Here is a 21,012-nt window from a genome sequence, read left to right as displayed (position 1 = left end):
CTACGGCAATGTAATCACTGAAATGTAAAACATCTGGGCCGGTGTGGGCCATCCAAATGAATCAGGTGGGAGATTCTCTCCCCCTCCGTGGACCATGCAAGGAAAAAACGTTGTGTTCGTCGTTGTGCGTGTCTGGTTCCTCTTTGGATGTAGGTATGTTGGAATATGCTATAGGCTAGCCTAAGGTCGAAAAGCCTTTTAGTATATGGAAATATCTCAGAATATGGTGCGAAAATTGTCAATCTATTTGGCCAAGCCATCCTGATCATGAAACCATCAAAAGATAGGACCTCACAAATATCAGCCTATGGCGAGCTCTATTCGTGATCTATTTGGAGTGCAGGAACCAACCTAAGTATACCTTAAAAAAAAGCGTAATGCACTGTTAGTCTTCTTTATTACTCCCTCCATTCCAAATTATAAGTCATTCCAACTTTCTTAGAGAGTCAAATCATTTTATGTTTGATAAAAATTATAGAGAAAATTACAAAAATTTATAGCACCAAATAGATATACTATGAAAATATATTTAATGAAGAAACTAATGGTACTTATTTAGTTTATTTAGTTTCATGAATGTTATACTTTATATAAATTTGGTCAAACTTGAGATGTTTTGACTTTTCAAGAAAGTTAATTTGGAACGGAGGGAGTAGTATATGACTGGGGAACATTACGTAGTATTCTATATGTACATGCAAAATGCAAGAGAGGAAGTAGCATTGTGTTGATAGCAAAGACTTTCTCTGCGTGGTTAGATTGGGTGCAGGCAGTAGTTGTTGCCACTGCACGATATTCAACATATGCAAAAAAGAAAAAGAAAATCAGAAAATGCCACCTAGAGTGCCACTGACATGCGGACCCACCAACGTGTGCCATTCTCGGAACCAGCTGCTTCATTGCAAATTTCTCAGCTGATAAAGTCGAAATATTCCCACTATCAATTGCGAAGCATCTGTTCCGAGCTTGTCTGATGATTCAGGAACCAATTACTCTGCTTTGTCACAATCACACTGTTTCCAGATGCAAAATTAGGTGAGCATACCCACATCTCCTCGGAACATCGCCTTCTCTGCATTCACCATTGCAAACGCGACATTGGCATAGCCGCCCTTGATCTCCATGCAGCAACTGACCTCAGCAGGGTACCAATCAGTTCTCTATATTTATTGACAGCAAAAGCCATTAATCCGACCCTTCCTCACTGAAAAGAGAGCAGAGATCTCCATTGAACTAACTTTGCTTTCTTTCTGCAGAGTACATAGCAGACACACTCAACTCTCATGCACTGCACAGGCAGTCGCTGTCCCAGAAATCACTGGTGGTATGCAGCAACAACCACTGTTCTCTGGTAACAATGGGACACCTGAAGAGTGTCACTCATCCACTAAAAGTGACAGCAAAAGGCATTAACCAGAATGCTCCCAGCAAGCGATACTGAAATGTCCAGAATATTAATGGCCAGGTCAAGGATAGCACTTGTGGAATAAGCCAGCCAAGAAAAGGCCACTTTTTCAACAACATGGTGACTGGTGAGGTCCTTTCTGTTCGTCAATTAACTTTCCAGTTTTGGTCCAAAAGAAGCTGCCAAGTTGGGTGGAATTGTCAAGAGTTGTCGGTATAAATCCTGCACGATATGGAATCTTCAAATCCGCAAACTTCAGAACACTCTGACTCCACTGAGATCAATGACAACAGTTCAGAGGAATTTTGAGACTGACTCATATGAAATTACAATAGATGTAAACTTTTACCACCAAAACAGTTCTTGGTACTTTGGCATGCCTTCAAAATAATTCAAATCCTATGCTAGGAAAGTAACTAACACAGAGCATTAGTACGGAACTATCACTAAGGATAATGCATTTTAGTCAAATGCAATGCCACAACCACAAAACAACCTACAGATCATATACAGATGAACTAACGCCTATCTCCAGACATATACCATCCAGCAGATGGCAATCTAGAAGCTTACAGAGCAAACAGTTTTGGAATACGCTACTTTGTTCCACATTAAAGAAAGCTGCACAAATTCTGAAGAAAATGAGTTGAGCTGACCTAACTTCAGTAGTTCATAACTATGTGTTAATAAATTTGTGCAGTTTTCTTTCAGCTGGGGAATATGAGAACTGGTCATCTAAAGAAATATTAAGATGCGTCCTTTGCTAAAGTCTAGGATTCCTACAACTATTGCCCCTACCACAAAACAGATGGCATTATCCATTACAAAGTCAGTGGCTTCAAACCAGATTCAGACAAATGGTTGCCATCACGGAGCAATAGACCCCCACTGTGAGGAAGCAAGATTTGCGGACTCTTGGCTTTTGCATCAACGATTGGGGCCGGTGAAGCTTCCTTCAGTTTCTTCACAAATTCAAAAAAAATCGCTACTTGCGAAGCATACCTTCATTAACAGGAAAAACTGAATCAGAGTTGTTTGTGCAAACCAAAGTAGTTATCAGGAAATACTTATGGAACCATAATTCAGTCAGCAAGCACTATAGCATGATAGCTTTTTGTGCGATTTTCAACAATCAAAGTGGAGTTTTCCAATGGTTCAACAACTCATAAAATGGAATCTTTGTAAGCAAAACAGTACGATTCAAAATATTCTAAAATTTTTTTTGTGTTTGATAGCCAAGCAGAACCCCAGAAAACATGATAACAGATATAAGGGAAGTTACAGCAAAGCCAGTTTGAAAATTGAGTTTATGAATGGGTAGCTGCCAAACTTACTTTCTTTTAGCTTCGACGTCCCGGCTAAAATCAATATTTGGTTCGCAGTCCAGTACAAGAGCAGGAACCTAAGTTACATATATAATCAGTTTTCAAGGCTGAATAACAACTTTTCACAAGAAATGAAACACAAGATGCTTACTTTCTGGATACTAGAATGCATATGACTCCCTTCAAGATAAAACACACTGTCTTTAATATCAGGGTGCAAGGAGTGGTCCATGCTATACGGCAATTGGCTTGCTGAGAATAGTCTGTGATCCTTATGTTGAGAAGGCAGTAACCAGCATTCATGTTTCTCATGCAAATCTCGCAGATACTGCAATGTGACATTTCCTTCTTCAGATCTACTTCGAAGCATCATTCTCTTGTGACAAGTATCAGGGGTAGCTCTAAGATAGATAAATCCATCAGGGATAAGGCCAGGAAGAGATGACAGCACAGGGTCAAACCAAGAGTCATAAATGCTCAGCTCCATTCCATTCAACCAATTAGCTTCATGAACAGCACGAACAAAGACCTGCAGAAGGGAAAGCACAAAAAAGTAACTCGATTTTCACAAGATAGAACAGGAAACAAGTAAAGAAATAGATGAGCAGCAAGATTTCTGGAAGTACTATGTCCCAGAGGAGGCCCGCATTCTGCATCTCCATTTCTTTGGAATTATTGAGTGTATGGATAATAAAAGATACATGCCACTTTTGACCTAGGTGTGTAATATTTAGGTTGTTGGTTACAAGTCTACAGTATAGCAAGGAGCCAAAAGAAAAATGCATACCATTCGATCACTGAAGATGCTCCGTTCTACCAATCTGAGCGGCTTTATTCCTCCAGAGGACTCCTTTTCTTGCATGAGCCTTGTTACAAACACATAATTTTGGAATGTGTAGGCATACCTCTGTGGTTCAGCATAAAAGGCGCCCAAAATATTGAAATGATCAGGACCAACATCCTGCCATTTCGAGACTGGCTCAGGTACAATCTCCACAAGATCACGCAGCTCAACAGTCTCATTAGCAATTTTCTGTAAGAAGGTAGACTTCCCCACGCTGATGTTTCCCTCAACACAAAAGGTGATTCTCTTGTTCTTGGTCGATTGCATGTCAGGCACCTTACTCTCCTCTTTCAGTTCCCGAACAACATTGTCTTTCACGAAGGATGTTATGCTCTCTGCATGGCTCTTATGAATGATTCCAACAGAACTTTGCAAAAACTGAACCATCTTCTCAGAAGACCCACCCACAGGCTGCAACAATTTAAGAAAATCTGTTAGAGCTCTCAGCAGAGATGCAGAACAAGAAACTTTTCATAAGGCATGTATTCAGCCAAACCCCTTACGTGCCTAAAACGTGGTATCTAAGACAGGACATACTGAACCCACCATTCATACAGTTTGACAATGCAACAGTCTGGAGCCAATTCCTGAATATTCCTAGCTTCCTAATTAAGTGAATCAATTGGAACTTGAACTAACTCTGTAATCAACCTCCGCAATCCAGGCTAATGAAGTGGCAGAATTACAGAATGCAACAAACAATCTTTACGCCTCATAGCTGAGATCTTAATTTGCATCTGGGAACTCGTATAATTAACCTTTAAGTTCTGGGCTCCCCATGGGAATTTACCAAAAGCAGCCTTAGGAATCAATAATAAGTTAAGGCAATCTGAACCTCCCAGAGCCACATGCCTAGTCTCCCTGCAACAACTGATTTAACTATTAGTTCGATTTTGGATTCCAGTGGATCACACACTGCAACCACCGATTTAACCATTATTACCAACCAAACTATTGAACATGATAAACAGGAGATAAAAAGGCAAGTTGTCGCTGACCACGCACGTTTTCTAATTGCCAAATTAACGCCCCCAGTACAAGAACCCAAATTGAAGTCCCACATTGTCCTCACAATAATGCGCCCTATAACTTAGCAAGGAACCCTGATAAAAGAAAATGGCAGAGATGCGTATACTTTATCCGTGTACAGCTGCTTGAGGCGCGCGAGGTCCCTGAACCCGCCGTCGACGAGCTTCCGCAGGTTCCGGGGCCCGACCCCGGGGATGCCGAGAAGCTCCGCGCTCTCCCTCGCCGGAAACCCCGCCTCTCTCCCGCCCACGGCCGCCGCCGCCGACGAGAACCTCCGCCGCCCGTACCGCAGGGACCCCGCTGCGGCGGCGGCGGCGGCGGCGGGGAAACGGAGGGGAGGGGACGGGGAGGTGGAAGCAGAGGGGGCGGGCGGCATCGCGGGCGGGTCGGAGGAGCTACGGGCTGGGGCAGCGAGGCGGCAGCGGCGGAGAGGGAGGAGGAGGCGGCGCATGGCCGGCGGCGGCGGGGGGCATGGGGGTTTAGGGTTGTTGGTTTTGGCGGGAAGGGGGTTGCGGAGGCCGAGGAGACAGGCCTGCGTGTTGGCTGGGTGCAGCCGGAGCAGAGCTGCAGGCAGGGGAAGTTCCGCATGGGCTCTGCATTTTTATCTCTTTTGCACAAAAACCAACCAAAAGCTATCTGACTTCGTCAAAATTCGAAAGTTCAGAGTTTGGACCGAGAGTGCTGCTAAGGGTAAACCCAACGAAATTTCTGTGGGCTTGAAGCCCGAGCGAGTTTCGGCCCAATGAATCCCGTATCATTTTCACGGGACCCGCCCCTGGAATTCCAAATTTTGAAATTCCCATCTTCACACCCCGCTTTTTCGGTTTTTCGCTCCCACATCCCACCTCATCTTTCGTCCCCCCAGCGGTGCCGCCGGCGACGACTCCCCGCGGCGGCGGAGGGAAGTATGCCCCCCACCGGTGACGCTCGGAGCCCGGCTAAGCGGCCCCGTGACTCGGACGACTCCGGCTCCGACGGCGACTCCGATTCGGACTGCGACGGAGGCCTCGTCAGGTGCCGCATTCTGGGATATCCCCCTTTCGAATTTCGATTTGGCTCGTTGGATTTCTTGGCCTGATTTATGATGTTTCCTGTCATGGGCGCGGCGGCAGCGACTTGAGGGAGATCGTGTGCCTGCTGCGGCTCATCAAGGGCGGGGCCAACAAGGACGGCCAGAAGATGTGCCAGCAGATCATCGCCAGGTGAGTCAACACCCGGGAGGGCTTCGGATTTCCTCGCGGTCGTCTCGGAAATTTCCTCTAATTTTGAGCTTAATTTCTTTTGGGGAAACGATTGAGCTAATCGCGTTAACATCTGTTAATATCAGTATTTTGACTGTTGCTTTTGGTTTGGGGTTGCGCCGATTGCTGCCTGTATTGAATTCACTTATTTTCGGGCAATGTATTACGCCAGTTTCGTTAGATTCGCAGTTTTTTTTTATATCAGTGTCACACAATGCCAGTGATTCGGTGATACATAGCCTTATCTGTAGACCTTGCAATCATGCTAACTTTTAGGCTTCAATGAGTTTTGGCAAGCCTACTTGAAATAACTCGCGATTTTGTAGTAAAAGGCAAGTAAGGCAGCATATCTGGCAGATGCAAATGTGTTCCTCATGTACTGCCATGAAACATGCTATTTCTGTTGATAATCTTGGTTCTTTTGTTGATATTGCTGTGCCACATACTCTCTCCGTCCCATGAAAAGTGCAATCGTAGCATTTGAAAAAAAATCCCACAAAAAAGTGCAATCCTAGAAAATAGATCTAACTACCTGCTTAATTAAATGGTCAGATGTGATTTGCATTGCCAAAACTTAATACATGTGGCCAACAAATGAGTGTATTAGAGTCTTTTCACGCCACCACTAATCTGTCCTAGAAAAACTAGAATTGCACTTCATGGGACGGAGGGAGTAGTTTGTAGTCTGATTTTTCTTCCTAGTACTGTTCTTGTGATGGCCTGCTGGAACTCACTGTTATGAATTTTCCTGATCCTTCTCAGGACAGCAAGATAGTTTTCCTGTTATGCATTCACAACCATAACTATTATCTTCCTATTTTCTATTAGAAACAAGCAGCACGTCAAAATTGTAGACAACAGGAGTATGAGAAAAGAATGATTCTATATTTGTGATAGATCATATTTTTTTCTCATTCTACCGAGTATGCTAAACACATGATCTGTTGAAATCTGAAAGTCTGTTCTTTTATCTGTATGACTAGAGTTTTTTTGTTAAATTGTTTTCTTAAACCTGTAGTGTGGCAGCGGATATTCAGACTATGCTAGAAGAAACCCAGCTGAAATTTGAGAAGGAAAGGTATTTTTCTTGCGAGCGAATTTGTGTTCTATAAACTCTATTCTTCTTGGAGTGTAAAAGGGAAAAGGTGTTTAAACTTGGCATCTGGAACCAGCTACAGAGAGCTAAATAAAAAATTTCATCTTCATTGAAAACGCAGTAATCTGTGTTCCTGTTTGCAGGCAGAATTTGCTGGAAGTGCTGTCGAACAGTTCCAAAGAGGTACTATACATAATTGTCTTTCAGGGTATTATTTTGTACTAAAATGACATGAGATTTGTACTTTAGCAGTGCGAGAATTCACTGGATGAAGAATACAGCAAGTTCCAAGAAACATATGATATGTTTTGTAGAGAAAAGGATGCACACATGCAGACTTTCAGAGGTAGGTCAAATAAGAGCTAGGTGCTGTTTGTGATGGTTACTTCTCACTGATTTCTTCAGTTATGTATGAGTGTGCCTCTTTTTGTTCTTTCTAAAAAAACTAGTAGTATTTAGTCCATGATGCTTGATTTTGTTACTGCATAATTGAATTTAGAGGCTTTGACTGAACCTGTGTGCTTTGTTTACCAAAATTTTCTGTTGTTGACTGGTTGCTACTTATCTGAATGAATTTGAATGCTGTGCCTGCAAAGAGAATGACTTGGCAAAAATACCAGCCTATCAACTGAAATCTTTATGCATTATTGCAGACTTGTTCTCCGAAGTTGAAGTTGAGAAGAAGAAATTGCTTGAGCAATACGAACATCATAGTAAGTGATAAGACGATTTGCCAATTTTGTGCGACAGGCTGTTGTTTACCTGACTATCATTCTTTCAAACAGAGAAGATGGAGACCACCATGTTATCAGAACTTGACAAAACGTTCTCTGAGAAGATAACGCATGCAGAACTATCTGTCAGAAGGATGAAGAAGGTACATCTTGCTCATATATGTACATCTGCTTGCTCCTCTTATGCCATATCTTCCTTTGTCAATCCAAATTTCCTGAGTCCTAGATTCCAGTAGTGATTGCACATTTCAAGAGTCCCAGATTCCAGTAGTGATTGCATATTTCAATTTCATGGCTTTGTTTACGCAGGATGACAAGTCTTTTATCATCTTTCGCAAGTCTATTGGCTCATTTCTTGAGTGTGGCTCCGATGATGATTTTGACATCGATGACGAGTGAAGCCTCTACACCTACAATAGACAGTCCATGAAACGGAATTTCTTCATTACTTCTTGGCCTTTGCTTTTTTCTGTGCAGATTTATTATATTTTCTTCATTACTTCTTGCCCGTTGTATTAGCTTCTACCAGATGAGGATGTTGAATCAACCTGATCGTTGAGATTCAGGAAGCACAGAATAAAGTGCAATTCTGGATCTGGTCTGGAGCTTAATGTAAATATACAGATGGGAAATGCAATTGTGTTATTTTTTTCTCTTTGAAAGCAAAGAGGCTGTTACTTCTCAGCCCAAAATTGACTGGGAAACACCGTCAAAAAAAAAACATCTACTGGGAAACGCTCTGGAAATCCAAACGTTGTCATTCTTAGGACTTGACAGCTGACACCATATTATCGCACTTACATGTGGCCCAAGGACATTTTATTTTTGAGCCGCTCAGGACTTAAATGGCAAATCTTGAATTGCCACCACCACCAGATAGAACAAAACGCAAATGCTTATTGCAGGCGTGAACAACTTAACCTTTGATTGGAACAAAGCAAAAGTATGATGTTCAAATGCAAAAACAAAATTATTATTCAACACAAACAAAACTGACATTGATGTTGTATCAGCCCAGTGAAAATTTGAGCACCCTAAGTTCTCGATTACTCCATGTATACAGCACCAATCAACAGATCGTTCAACGCTAAATGTAGAGAAAAACAAGGCAGCTATATCTCCTGCCTGTACTCCACATTGCGAGTATGTAGCAAACTACGTAAGATTGATACCAGCAGCTATACAAACATTGAAACAGTCTTTAGCAAGATCTTGATATTGCATTCCAAGGTCAAAAAAATTCCTCCCAACAAATATGCTCCACGGTCAAAACAGGGGCATGTACACCCACCGCCTTCAGTACACTTCATCGAAATTGAGGTTATAAATACGAGTAAGGCGATTAACCCAGCCAGTCAGAATGACACTGTCTATACTTTCAAGCTTCCTGTAATTGCAATTCAGGTTCTCCTGCTGATGCTTTGCTAGCAATGCCTCCTCATGCAGTTGATTCTACAAGGATTCAACAAAATAAATACCATAAGCACAATGCCTAAAGAAGGGAACTAAGAGACACAACACATGCAAGGACTGACATGACTGAGATAAAAGTGTTTTACTCAAATTTTACTGCTGTAAAAACTTCTGAAGTATGAATTTTAGACACATGTTTCTATTCTAAAATGTTCTGAGGCAGAATGATAGCTATTCAAGTTCACAGAACCAGAAACTGAGGGTCATCTAGCAGCAAAGCTGCCAACAAGAACAAGATTTTACCTTGATCAGTGATAAATTCTCCACCTCATGTCTCTTGGACATTATCTTAAACTTTCTGACATTTTGACAATCAGGGTCTGTAGGACCCACCCAACAGAATTCTAACTTTCTACCAGGTTTCCATGGACGGTCATTGAACATTTCTGCTGTGGCTCGCTTCGCCCTCACAGGTCTTGGCATTCCGGACATCATGAATGGGAACTCATCTAGCATGTTGACCACATGCTCAGCATCCTTCTCAGTTTCCATTTCTACTAATGCAGATTGAGGAATGTCAAATGGAACCGTGTAGTTGGTCACAAAGTTGACATTTTTTACATTCCCAAATTGGTTCAAAGCCATCCTTATGACTGCATCTGTTGCTAGAAGAGACAAGTTGTCAAGGTATACAGTTCTCTTGACCTTCTCCTCAAACTCTTTATATTCTTTTGTGGCCTCTAAGAATGCAGCACTGGTACTTCGTCCCACAGCTGGGGCAGCAGAGGTAGAAAGTTTCATTCCAGAAGGATTATGGCTGGTGCCAGTAGCATGCACTGCAGAGGTGCGCAGCTTTTTGATAGTTTTCTTGTCATTAACTGGATCAGCTGGTCTTCTGCTTGGGGCACAGTTTATAGCCTCAGTTGACAGATTTGCAGTGGCAATGTTCTTTCTAGCTTCTTCAAACAGGTTATCTCCCAGAGAGTTGTCATTTGCCTCCTCGCCCTTCACTGCAGACGTCACATTCTTCCTTGGGTTGTTGACCTTAGCCTCTTCAGTTACCTCCTTGCTTGAGGGATTGCTGTTTGTCTCATACAGCAGCCTCTTGCTCCGGGTGATGTTGCTGGAGTTGTTCTTTTCCACTTCACCATGCACGCTGATGATTGACTGGTTCTTGCTTGGGGTATTGTTAATAGCTCCTACATATGATTCTTTCCTAGGTGTATTGCTGCTGTCCTCATGAGGCAGCACCTTGCTCATGATGTTTTTGTGTCCCTCTTCACACAACTCCTTTCTTTCAGGGTAACTGATTTCCTCTTTAACCTGCACTTCAGTGGCGGTTGTCTGGTTCAAGCTCAAGACAATCAAATTAGCCTCTTCAGGTAGTGTGTCCTTTGACATAGTTTTGATCAGGCTGTTGCTGTTTGCCTCTTGGCACTGCCCTTCTCCTGTACCTTTGCTGCATACCTCCTCAGCCTTCGCTTCAGTATCCACAAAGATCGTGCTTGGAGTGTCGTTATCAGTATTTTCGAATACTTCTTTAGCCAGGTGGTTTTTAGTTTCCTCAGGTACTACAGTGCTCGTGGTCTGAACACCCTCAGCCAACCTCTTTCTCAGGCGTATACGAATTTTGTTCCCAGGTGGGCCGATTTTCTTGGCATTGGTGTCCTTGCTGGCTTCAGCAACCTGGTTTTTAGAGGCAGGTATTCCCTTGCTACACAAGATACTCCTGCAGTTTGTGAATCAAAATGATATAATGTTAAACAGTAGAAATGCCAACAATATTTGTCAGGCTATATGCAGAAGACAAGAAGATCCCTTTTGACTTATCAAATGGGACAGGAATCTGACAACCTAAACAGCTAGCACATAATGCACTCAGCTAGTCATGTCTGCACACCAGTAAAGATATCATCTCCGAAACAAAACAATAATAAGTATCAACAAGACAACACAGTAGACAAGAATTTTCAATGACCAGCCAAGAACATTTGAAACAAACATGATGGTAACAGCACCAGGCTGGTCAAAAGTAGCAGCAAGTCCTATTCTGAACAAATAACCTATTGGAAGATGTGTATCTATATGATATGTGAAGTGCCAACATACTTGGGAGAGCATGTTTTCTGTTTTCCAGCAATTGATAAATTTGATGCTAGGATTCAAATCTCTTTTCTGTTGTCCAAAACTTCTGGGACAAAACTGTTTTGTGGAGAGACCAGGCTAGACCTAGCAAAAATGTTCAGCAGAATTAACCTGCAATACTCTGAACTTAATAGTTAAATGTTACTGGTACTAATCCTAATGCAGAAGAACATTGCGGGGATTGAAATTTGTAAAGATGCACAAAAAACTTCACAACTAGGTGAAAACATCATTTGCTGAGATCTAATATGTTCTGCAGAAATTTAGCTGAAGCACAACATATCCTGTCACCTACTCAGCTTTTGCACAGCAATTTCAGAAGCTACCTTTTTTTCCCCACATTTCGCAAAATTGAACCCAAATTTCACAAGCTGCGACCCCCGACGCCCCAGTTCCACGGAACCCCGCGAGAGCCGCAGCAGCCCATGGGCTCCGAGATTCTGAGAAGCCACCGCTCCCGGAACAGAAATGCAGGTCATCTCGGCGGGCGCAAAACCCTAAACCCCAATCGGCGCCCGGGGAGCACGAGCCGAGAATCGCGCCCCACCCCCGAGCGGAAGCGTCCATAGAACCCCCTAAGCAGCAACTACCCACGATCTTCGCTGCGCTGCACGGAACTGGACGCGGATTGAATGCGCAGCAGGTAGGGGGAACTGGGGGAAGAGGGTTTACCCTGGAATCGCCGGGACGAGGGGGGAGGAGGAGGAGGTGATGGGGAAGAAGCCGCTCCGGGAACGAGACATCGAGGGAGCCCGCGGTGGCGGCGAAGGGCGGCGACTCCGACAGCGGCGGCGGCGGAGCAGGAGGGAGGCAGCCCGTGCTTCCGCCCACTGCCACTAGCCCACCAGTGTGCTGCTTTGCCCGATCGGAGGAAGTGGGTGGAGCCTGCAGACAGGTGGGGCCGGGGCCCACAGCGCAGTGACATATGAGACGTGGACGGGATGGGGAGGCCCCCACTCGTGCGCGAGCGGACATGATCCTCTCCTATTTTTCGAACTTTCTTTTTCGGACGCAAATCCAGCTGTAAAATCTTCTCGATTGGACAAGTTTCGTTAAAATTAGATTAGATTAGATTGGAGTATGCCATGATAAACCCATCTACATTCATAGCAGCGTGATCAACCATCATTTAGAGAAAAACGATGTCAATTGAAACAAGACACATTTCAACTCATTAGTTAATTTCATCAAGCTTTTGGTCAACCCAAAAACCAAAAATGGTTAGGACTTGCATCCCTAGCTGCAGCCCATAAGAGGAGCAAGAAAGCATATGGAAAGAGTAAATCTGACTAAATATAATTCCCTTTTTCTGTTGCAATTTACTTTCTTTTTTTTCGAAATTGACATTCTCACAGTGCTGTTGGAAATCTCAAGTTCATTTGGAACAAATCGTGCTACGAAAAAGGTGTTGAAGAGCTAGGAAGAAGATAATAATAAATTTCCAGCAATGATGCCTCACATTCCAGGTGTCGAACAGTGTAGGCCGGTTTTTCAAAAAAAAAAAAGAACGGTGTAGGCCTCTAGAGAATTGGGCTAGTGCTGGTGTTATGGGCCTTTTGGCCTTATGGGCTACTGGACCGGGTCAATTTTCTTCCTGAATTTGGCCCGGTCCTGGAAGAGACGACGTATATATGGAGAATTTGCTATATGTTGCAACAATGAAATGATTTACTGGTCCAAATATTCCTAACTCGTTTTTTTCTAGAAAGAGAAGATTCTACCAGATGGAGGCATCACAACTTCACAAGCCTGCTTTTTCCGTAAAAGTGTGGTGGGAAATAATAGTCTTGTTTTTGAAAGTAGAAGGGGCTAGATACACCATGGCCACAAAATCTTACAATGACATGGCAATGGCAACCCAAAATTTACCATACCATATCACAAAACAAGCCCCTCATCAAGATTTTTTACATGAAAAGCCAAAAAAAGACGAACACTCTAGTGGGACAAACACAATTTCGATTCACACGCACATTCTGTACCTCCCTCCTGCCTCGAGATGCAGGCAAGCAAAACAGACCAGCGAAGAAACAGGCAACATACATTTCCAACGTTTTCATGGAAGAGCCACCACGGCAAGGATCGCTCCGACGAGTCCCCAAACCACCGCACATGAGTACCCGAGGGCGGCCCTGCTCGCCGCCGCCGCGCCGCTGCGGTGGCTCCTGGCGTTGGGGTTGCGGGGGTCGACCACCCCCGCGCCGCCCTTCTCCGCCGAGGCGCCACCCGTGTGGCCGCCGCTGTGGCTGCTGTAGCCGTGCCCGTGCCCCGTCCTCACCGTCACCCGCTCGCCGCCGTCACCTGCCGCTGCACACATCAGACTTGGTTCAGCACGGAGTTTCAGCTCATGCTGTTCATTTGGTCATGGAAACGTGATACCGGATCTCTTTTTTCAAGCAATTTTCGCTATTTTTTTTGTTGGCTGATCAGGCCATCTTCAGAGTATACAATGATGCCGTAAAGAATTGGTGCGTGGTCGCTTTCTGATGAAGTGATGAGATCATAAGGAATTGAATATGAGTATCCTTAACGTGTTGTGGTGCATCCTGGAATGCAGGGAAGGGAATCGTATCTTTCCCCACACATGGACAGGGCAGACCGACAGAGAGAGCATCTGCGATGGCCTGATTGGCAAGGCCGCAAGGGGCCTCCGATCTGCGTCTGCACACACATCAGCAGGGTCCAAGAACTTTTCTTTTCCATTCTTCTTCTTTTTTCTTTGGCTGCTACGTGGAGTTGCACGAATTCTTTAGAGCCACAAGTTGCCAGTGCCACTGAGGCCACAGGCCCACACTTGCATCATTTTTTTTTCCAGGTTCTGGGGAACCACTATGTTATCCTTATTAAAAAAAGAAAAGAAAAGAAAAGAAACCACTATGTTATATGCTAAATTCCTTTGCTATTTAGAGTTCTGACTCTTTAATCTCTTTAGAAACGGTCAGGTGTTTTTTCAAATAACAAGTACGGGTTGTTGACTCAATTTCTTTAATGTACTATTATCGTTATTCTTAAGATGGTGCTCTTTTAGCTTGATATTCAGACTCCATTAGACAGGGGTTCTACCATAGGATGAAACGGAAACAGGGGTAAATGTACATATCTGGCAAGCATCACTGTAATACTTGGCTAACAAATAAAGCATATGCAGTTTCCTATATGCTTCCCTGGTTGCAAGCAATCGGCCAAAAGTTGTGGTGTACTGTTGTATGATAATGGTAATGTTCAGCTGAAGATATTTTATGAGCGAAACATAAGTGCGTTAATTTTCTATATTATGTTGCCACTTTCCTAGGCCCCAGTCATGCTTTGGTCACACTCCTGAAGAACTAAAAAGAAAACATCTTTAAAGCTTCAGGAGTGAGCAGGGCATTGTCTCTTTTCCACTGTCTACTTATCTCCCTACAAACCCATCCTTCAGGGGTTCAATTGAAGTTTCCTACTTGAATTGAACCCCAAGAATCTGCTACTGTAAAAACACAAGAAAGACATGGAGGAAGACAAACTAAAATTCAGTTCAAATTCTTAGCCTGAGAATAGCGAAACCGCGTACCTGCTGTGTCCCTGGCATCTGCCGCAGGCTTAGCTCCATCTCCATGGACAGCTGACACAAGCAGCAAGAGGAGGAGGAGGGAGATGAAGAGGGAGGCTTTCTTGGAGCTCTCCATGGCTGCCGCTGCAGGGACCAACAGACCAAGCAAGGCCACGAACTGCCAGTAGCGCTCTGCGCCGCTCACTTATATCATCCCTCTTGGGAGAGGTGGTAGAATAAGTTCCTCAGGGAGCTTTCCACGTGGTCCTTCCAAAGCTGGTCACACCTACCTTATTGTTTATCGCTTTCTTTGTTTGTTTAGTTTTTGTAACAGCCAGCACTAACGGATGTCTTCCTTGCTTTGGAATGGTTAATGCTATCATCAGTACTACTTATTAAGCAAAAATACAACAGAAGTGGGTATTCAATTAATTGCTTTGTTGTAGATGCCATATAATTTAGAAATAAAAAAAAGGTATGATGCACATTACAAATGTGACATGTAGGCCCAGTTGTTTATGCGTCCAAATAGTACAGGTTATGTTGACTAGTTTAATTTGATGCTTCTGTGAAGGGTCCTTCATGGTGAGCAGACCATAAACAGGCTGCAACATGGCATGCAGAACTTCAGCAATTTGCAACTCTGCTTTTTTGCCCCTTGCTTTACATCTGCTCTTCTAGAAAAGATTTACTGTATGTATGGTCTTCTGGGAGAACTTAATTGAGATTACTTCACAAACTAATATAATACTAGAGATTTATTAGTGGCATTGGACAAGTTCTTCAGGATTAGGAGTTTAGGACAACAACATCATCTCACCGGCTCACACGTTGGACATAGCCTCAATAGAGAAGAACAGTTGGAGGAATTTGTCTATTTCTACAAAATGAACGTTTCAGCGTCGTCGAAGGGATTTTTTTTAGAAAATGATAAGGTCACACAGCCAAGTTTAGAATATCTTCAGCTTACAAGCTGATCACAAACAAAATGGTAAATAGTACGCAAGTGAAGGAAGAAATCAAAAGCAAAGTCTATTATTGTTTCTCCATCTATTCTTAGCAAATATATCCAAAGCGACCACCTCTAGTGCCTTGCTTGCTAAGAGGACAGTCTCTCTTGCATCCTCATGCTGTAACAGGGACCAAAATCGTAACCAATATGCTCCCCTGAAGATAGCCTGCATAAAAGAGGTAAACCGTTTTTTCTCAAATACTAAATCATTACGCGTACACCAAATTGCCCACGTAGGAGCTACCACATCCACAAAAATCAAATGTCGTTCTTTCTTGCTTATGCCTATTAACCAATTGCTAAGCATATGCGTTATAGACTTTAGTGGGGTTAACCTAGTAGCTATATTAACAACTCTCCGAATGGTCTTAACATGTTAAAACTCAAAGAAGAGATGCTTAATTGTTTCATTACTATCATAGAAGAAATATTTTTTCTCCCAGACCAATTTCTTTTAGTCAAATTATCCTTTGTTAAAATAACACAGGTACCAAAGGAATATAGGTGAAATTTACAATAAAGTAGACCGCAAGCCCACAACATAAGGCTTGCTAGTTGCTACAAGCTTATCAGGCATCCACCGTAGAGGCAAAGAGGAAATTTAGGACAGTATGTATAAGCAAATGCTTTGAAAAAAATATATAAAAAGAAAGATGGAATGAAGGTTTAGGGAAAAAAACATTTTTCCCATCATGTTGCTCTTGAGCACTGGAGACTAGCGTACATGCATTTTTCTTTGGGTCTTTTTGCACATTTTTTGTTCTGGCTTGACCTTTCTTCACATGCCCCTGGGTTCTCAAATAGTTGTTATTTTAAAATACTTGCTCTCAACTTTTGAAAAATCTAGTCCTAGTACATGTAAATTAAAGGATTTAGCAACATAAAAACCAGGATTGGTGGAGTCATGAAAAATAAATACCTTTACGTCATCAAACCCATAGCGATACTTTCTAAGAAACTCCATCTTTTCCTTTTTCGTAGGCGTATCAGAACTTGAAAAGGTCTTTAGAGATACATTTAACCACCAACTTCTGTTACGAGAAATCAATGTTGTATTGAAAGATATTTTAAATATGATCTTTGTACATTAAATACGCATATAATTTTGTTTATTGTCGACGAAAAATTATTTAAAATTGAGTTTTAAAATCCTAATACGCCTTGAACAGAGGGAGGAGTTATGAAAAAGTTTAATAGTAAAATGTTTAATAAGTAGAAAGGAATTGACGTCGCACAATGTATATATGTTTGTTGAAGTTTTGACCCTTGACACAACAACTGAAAAAATATTTTGAGCAGAAACTACTACCATCAAAACACCAACCAGCCAACGGCGCCCGCAACGAGGATGACGCCGGTGGCCGCCGTGAACCTGGACGCGTCCTGGCGCGGCGCTGCCGCTGCCCCGGACGTCGGTGGCCCAGGCGAGACGATCCAAGGGTTGGACCGTTGGAGGTGGGGCGGCCCCCGCGCGCGCTGTCCGTCACGGCCGCCGCTGTGGTGGTGCCCGTGGCAGCCGCCGCCGAGGTGGTGCCCGTGTCTGCCGCCGCCGTGGTGGTGCCCGTGGCAGTCGCCGCTGGTGCCGTGCGCCGTCTCGTGACGATGAGTGCCTGCACGTACGTATATGCATATATGCAACAATGTAAAAATCGATCGTGTGCATGACCGTTGATGCAGAATGAATTACTAGCTCGGGAATCGAGAGTGATGAGAGGTCACACTTGCCTTTGCCGTTGCTGCTGCCATCTGCAGGGGCAGGGGCGTAGGCGCCCGATGACAAGGCGACGGAGAGGAGGAGATGGGAGACGAGGAGCAGGGGAAGCCATGGGTTCGCCTCCATGGTGGAGATCTGTCCGTGGCGTGATGGGTTTCAGGGTAATTCTGGCTTCTGATTCCGGCAGATGGACGTTCGTTTAGTAGTGGCTCGGCCTTGGTTCAAAACTTCCATAAACGCAGGGCTTATTTTACCTTTTTCCCATCATCACAAATCGGAAAGAGATTGTTCGTTGTTCTTGCCATCCTCGCAAGAGCTCAGAGACGTGCAACATCGTGTCCAAATGGAACCACTACTAAACGAGGCATTCAATTTCAACATCCATCGTCGATCCCACCAGAAACAAGATAAAATATGAAATCGTTCCACCAAACAAACAATGTCGGTGAGCGATCGAGGAGATCAGAGACGAAGCAGCAGCAGCAGAAGGGCCGCTGCAACGAGCACGGCGCGCGCGGCCGCCGGCCGGCCTGCAGGGCCCGCCGTCGTGGTAGCCGCGGCGCTGCGGCCGTGGCGGTAGTTGCCGTTGCCGACGACCGTGCGAGGGTACGACACGGCAGGCGTCTCCGGCGTGCCGTGCCCGCGTTCGTTGCCGTGTCCGCGCCCGTGACCGCGTCCGTGGCCGCGTCCACCGTGGCCATGGCCGCCGCCAACGCCTTTCCTGACGGTCGCAGACCACCTCCCGGCGGCCACCGCGTCGTCGCGCGCCTGCTGCTCCACGACCCCTGCATGCGGCATCTCCCGCACGTGCGTGGAAGCTTGTCATTTGGCAAATCACACATTACCGTCCGAAGCACGCTGAAGACGAGGCAGCTGCTTACCTACTAGGCGGCGTTTGCTGCCGTCATCTGCGGCCGCGAGGCGGTGGCGTGCTCCATGAGCTCCGGAGACCAGAGCCGCCGCCGATGCCAACAGCAGCATGACGAGCACGGTAACGAGCCCGAGTTGAATGATGCGTGGCGCCATTGCTCTCTGCTCGCACGTATAGTACTTCAAGCCATCCCACGAACGCCGATCGCGGCGAGACGAAGATTAGCAGCTACCTCGCTAATAACAACTCCGGAAACAGTAATGGGGCTCGTCGTTAACGACGTCTTCTCGTCCCTTCTCGGAACCCTTTATTCGCCTCCCTCCTGTCGCTACCTCTCTCACACGCAGCCAGCGAGAAGAGAGGAATACGTGTGGAGGTAGTCCTGCTATAACCCCACCAATCCATTCTCACAAAAAAATAAATATAATCCACCCCAAACCAAACCTCCATCATCACACACCACACCACCCCAAACTTTCCATTGCATAAGTTATACAAACTGCTTGTCAAATATGGTTACAACCCACTAAGAACCCATTAGGTATCCAATAAAAACTCATTAGGTATTTCTTTTGTTTGAGTTTGTATGCGACTCTTGACGCAGGGTCCACATGTAAATCTAGCCACACTATTTTGCATAAAGTAGCGGACTGTCAAACTAATTCATCTGCAACAAGTTTCGGTCAATTTCTTCAAAATTTTAAGGTGTGAACGCGAGGTTTTAGTTTTAGGGTCCGACTCTTGACGCGAGACCCACATATAAGTCCAACCGCGCTACTTTGCACAAAGTAGCAGACTGTCAAGCTAATTCAACTGCAACAAATTTCGGTCAATTTCTCCAAAATTTTAAGGTATAAACACGAGGTTTTAGTTTTAGGGTCCGACTCTTGACAAGCAAGGCTCCAGGCTTTTGAATTCTTAACGGGTTTAGAGCCTTTTGGACCCCAAAATAATACCAGACTCCCAAACACCCTCCAAACTATCTGTTTGTAAAACCTAACCCAAACCAAACCATCTATTAGAAACCAAACCAATAAATCCAACCTAATTAACAGGGCTACGTGGAGGTGGGGATGGAAGCTGCTTCCGGGCCATCGTGAAGATCGACATGGCCATACGCATGGGACCCCTAGCCTTTTGGGCTCGTGCATGTGAGCGTGTGGCTCCGATGGGCCAATGGCATCGTTTCTGCAGCAGAAAATGTACGTCGTTACGACGCAGCCCACAAGGACGTGCCGGCGCTGGGCACCTTTTTGTCGCAACCCGAGCTGGACAACTGGACCTGGCAACGGGCAACTCGGGCAACACGTACTGACACCGTTGCGGTGTGATGCCAAATTGGTTTTTTCTGTGTGGGAGCGTTGCTTCTCTTGAGGTCATGCTCGTGCAAGGACAGTGGCGGAGCTAAGAGCTTATGCACCCGATCAAACTCGGCAAAATATCGTATACATAGATACTAAATTTAAAGTCGATAATAAGGTTTATTTATGCAGCTGCTGATTCATGCTTTAGTCTAGCATCCACCGAAGATGTACGTATAGGGCATGTTTGGTGGCCTGCACCCGCGTGAGTCAGGCTCACCGCGTGCACCCTCCGTCAGTTTGGTTGTCTGGGCGTCGCGGTGAGCCAAGCTGAGCGCGTGCAAAACGGCTCCCCCAGCCAGGCTCTGCGCATACGCCACGAGCGGCCGTTTCCTTCGAGCCTGGCTCGCAGGAGCCCGGGATTAGTCTATTGATGACGTTATTAATACATGATTAATATATATTAAATAATATTAATATATTTTAAAATAGATTAAGATTTACAAAGGTAAAATAAAATCATTAAAACACAACTCCATATGCTAAACATTATAAAATCACTTATTTTTTCTAATCTTATCTCATGCAACATGACACAAACACCGTCTCTGATAAGTCTGGCTCGTTGCATGCAGTGAACCAAACACATCCTGTTGCATGCGCTCAGCCTGGCTCTGGGGAGCTTGGCTGGCTGGTGCAAGCCAGGTTGGAGCAACCAGGCAACCAAACAGGCCCATAGTCTCCTTTCATATCTGGAACCGGTAGAAGCTTAGTAACCTACCATCGTGAGTGGATCATGGGGTGGAGCCTTCAAGGCACTTAGACATGAGTCCACTAGCTCCTTAGTAGAAGCAGAACATAGAGAGCTGCAGAAGAAGAGTGCCAAGGAGGAGGAAATGGATTACGCGAAAAGATTTTACGCACGCCAAGCCGAATGCCTCGCGGGCTCACGGCCCGCCCCACTGCAAAGATTGCTGGTTCATCCTGCTGCTGCAGCGTGGGCAAGGCCTGCTAAATCTTTTGCCGGGCGTCCAGCGCGGCAAGAGGCAGGATGGTTGAAATTTCGCAGCAGCCGGGATGGCGGGCAACCAGCTGGTCCCCCCCACCCACTCTGCCCAAATTCGCGGCCGCCCTGCTGCAAGGAGAGAGAGACCCTGCCCCGCCGTCCCCGTGACCCCCGCTTGGCCGCTTCGTCCGACTCCGACAGCACGGCGCCAATCGACGGACGCGTCATTCACTGCGACGTCTCGCTCGCGGACGGCCGGCCAGCCTCACATCACATGCGGACATGCCCTGCCGCCCCCCCTCGTCCCTCGTGAACGCATGGCCAGCAGGGCCCTTTCCCCGCCGCGT

At 45.0% G+C, this 21,012-nt stretch overlaps 4 protein-coding genes across 7 annotated transcripts; 1 reads left to right on the top strand and 3 right to left on the bottom strand.

Annotated features, from left to right (window-relative positions):
- Positions 1-722: 722 nt before the first annotated feature.
- LOC117843579 (uncharacterized) lies at positions 723-5,170 on the bottom strand. 2 transcript variants are annotated; one of them, XM_072292091.1, is made up of 6 exons: positions 4,710-5,170; positions 3,518-3,985; positions 2,882-3,259; positions 2,740-2,807; positions 2,204-2,407; positions 723-1,679 (listed from the first exon to the last, which is right to left on the bottom strand). In XM_072292091.1, the coding sequence occupies exons 1-5, from the start codon at positions 5,052-5,054 to the stop codon at positions 2,227-2,229; spliced, it is 1,440 nt and encodes a 479-aa protein (XP_072148192.1). In that variant the 5' UTR covers positions 5,055-5,170; the 3' UTR covers positions 723-1,679; positions 2,204-2,226. The 2 variants fall into 2 exon arrangements, with proteins under 2 accessions (XP_072148192.1, XP_034580115.1); XM_034724224.2 differs by lacking the exon at positions 723-1,679 and having other exon boundaries at positions 1,835-2,407.
- LOC117843580 (uncharacterized) lies at positions 5,169-8,324 on the top strand. Of its 3 annotated transcripts, none has more exons than XR_004637765.2 (8): positions 5,169-5,617; positions 5,716-5,805; positions 6,863-6,922; positions 7,084-7,123; positions 7,190-7,286; positions 7,594-7,653; positions 7,731-7,817; positions 7,984-8,324. XR_004637765.2 is itself a non-coding variant. In XM_034724226.2 (8 exons), the coding sequence occupies exons 1-8, from the start codon at positions 5,346-5,348 to the stop codon at positions 8,071-8,073; spliced, it is 798 nt and encodes a 265-aa protein (XP_034580117.1). In that variant the 5' UTR covers positions 5,169-5,345; the 3' UTR covers positions 8,074-8,324. The 3 variants fall into 3 exon arrangements, 2 of the variants coding, with proteins under 2 accessions (XP_034580117.1, XP_034580116.1); XM_034724226.2 differs by having other exon boundaries at positions 7,193-7,286; positions 7,726-7,817; XM_034724225.2 differs by having other exon boundaries at positions 7,726-7,817.
- Positions 8,325-8,620: 296 nt separating this feature from the next.
- LOC117843578 (uncharacterized) lies at positions 8,621-12,129 on the bottom strand. The gene is made up of 3 exons (XM_034724223.2): positions 11,905-12,129; positions 9,391-10,816; positions 8,621-9,126 (listed from the first exon to the last, which is right to left on the bottom strand). The coding sequence occupies exons 1-3, from the start codon at positions 11,973-11,975 to the stop codon at positions 8,971-8,973; spliced, it is 1,653 nt and encodes a 550-aa protein (XP_034580114.1). The 5' UTR covers positions 11,976-12,129; the 3' UTR covers positions 8,621-8,970.
- Positions 12,130-12,972: 843 nt separating this feature from the next.
- On the bottom strand, positions 12,973-14,970 carry LOC117843581 (uncharacterized). Its single transcript, XM_034724227.2, has 2 exons — positions 14,783-14,970; positions 12,973-13,539 (listed from the first exon to the last, which is right to left on the bottom strand). Exons 1-2 carry the CDS (start codon positions 14,895-14,897, stop codon positions 13,289-13,291), a joined length of 366 nt encoding a protein of 121 aa, XP_034580118.1. The 5' UTR covers positions 14,898-14,970; the 3' UTR covers positions 12,973-13,288.
- Positions 14,971-21,012: the final 6,042 nt, after the last annotated feature.

The sequence above is a fragment of the Setaria viridis genome, chromosome 2 (assembly GCF_005286985.2).
Source record: "Setaria viridis chromosome 2, Setaria_viridis_v4.0, whole genome shotgun sequence".
Lineage (NCBI taxonomy): Eukaryota > Viridiplantae > Streptophyta > Magnoliopsida > Poales > Poaceae > Setaria > Setaria viridis.
The sequence above is the reverse complement of the archived record's forward strand: the minus strand, read 5'-3'. Positions and strand labels throughout refer to the sequence as shown.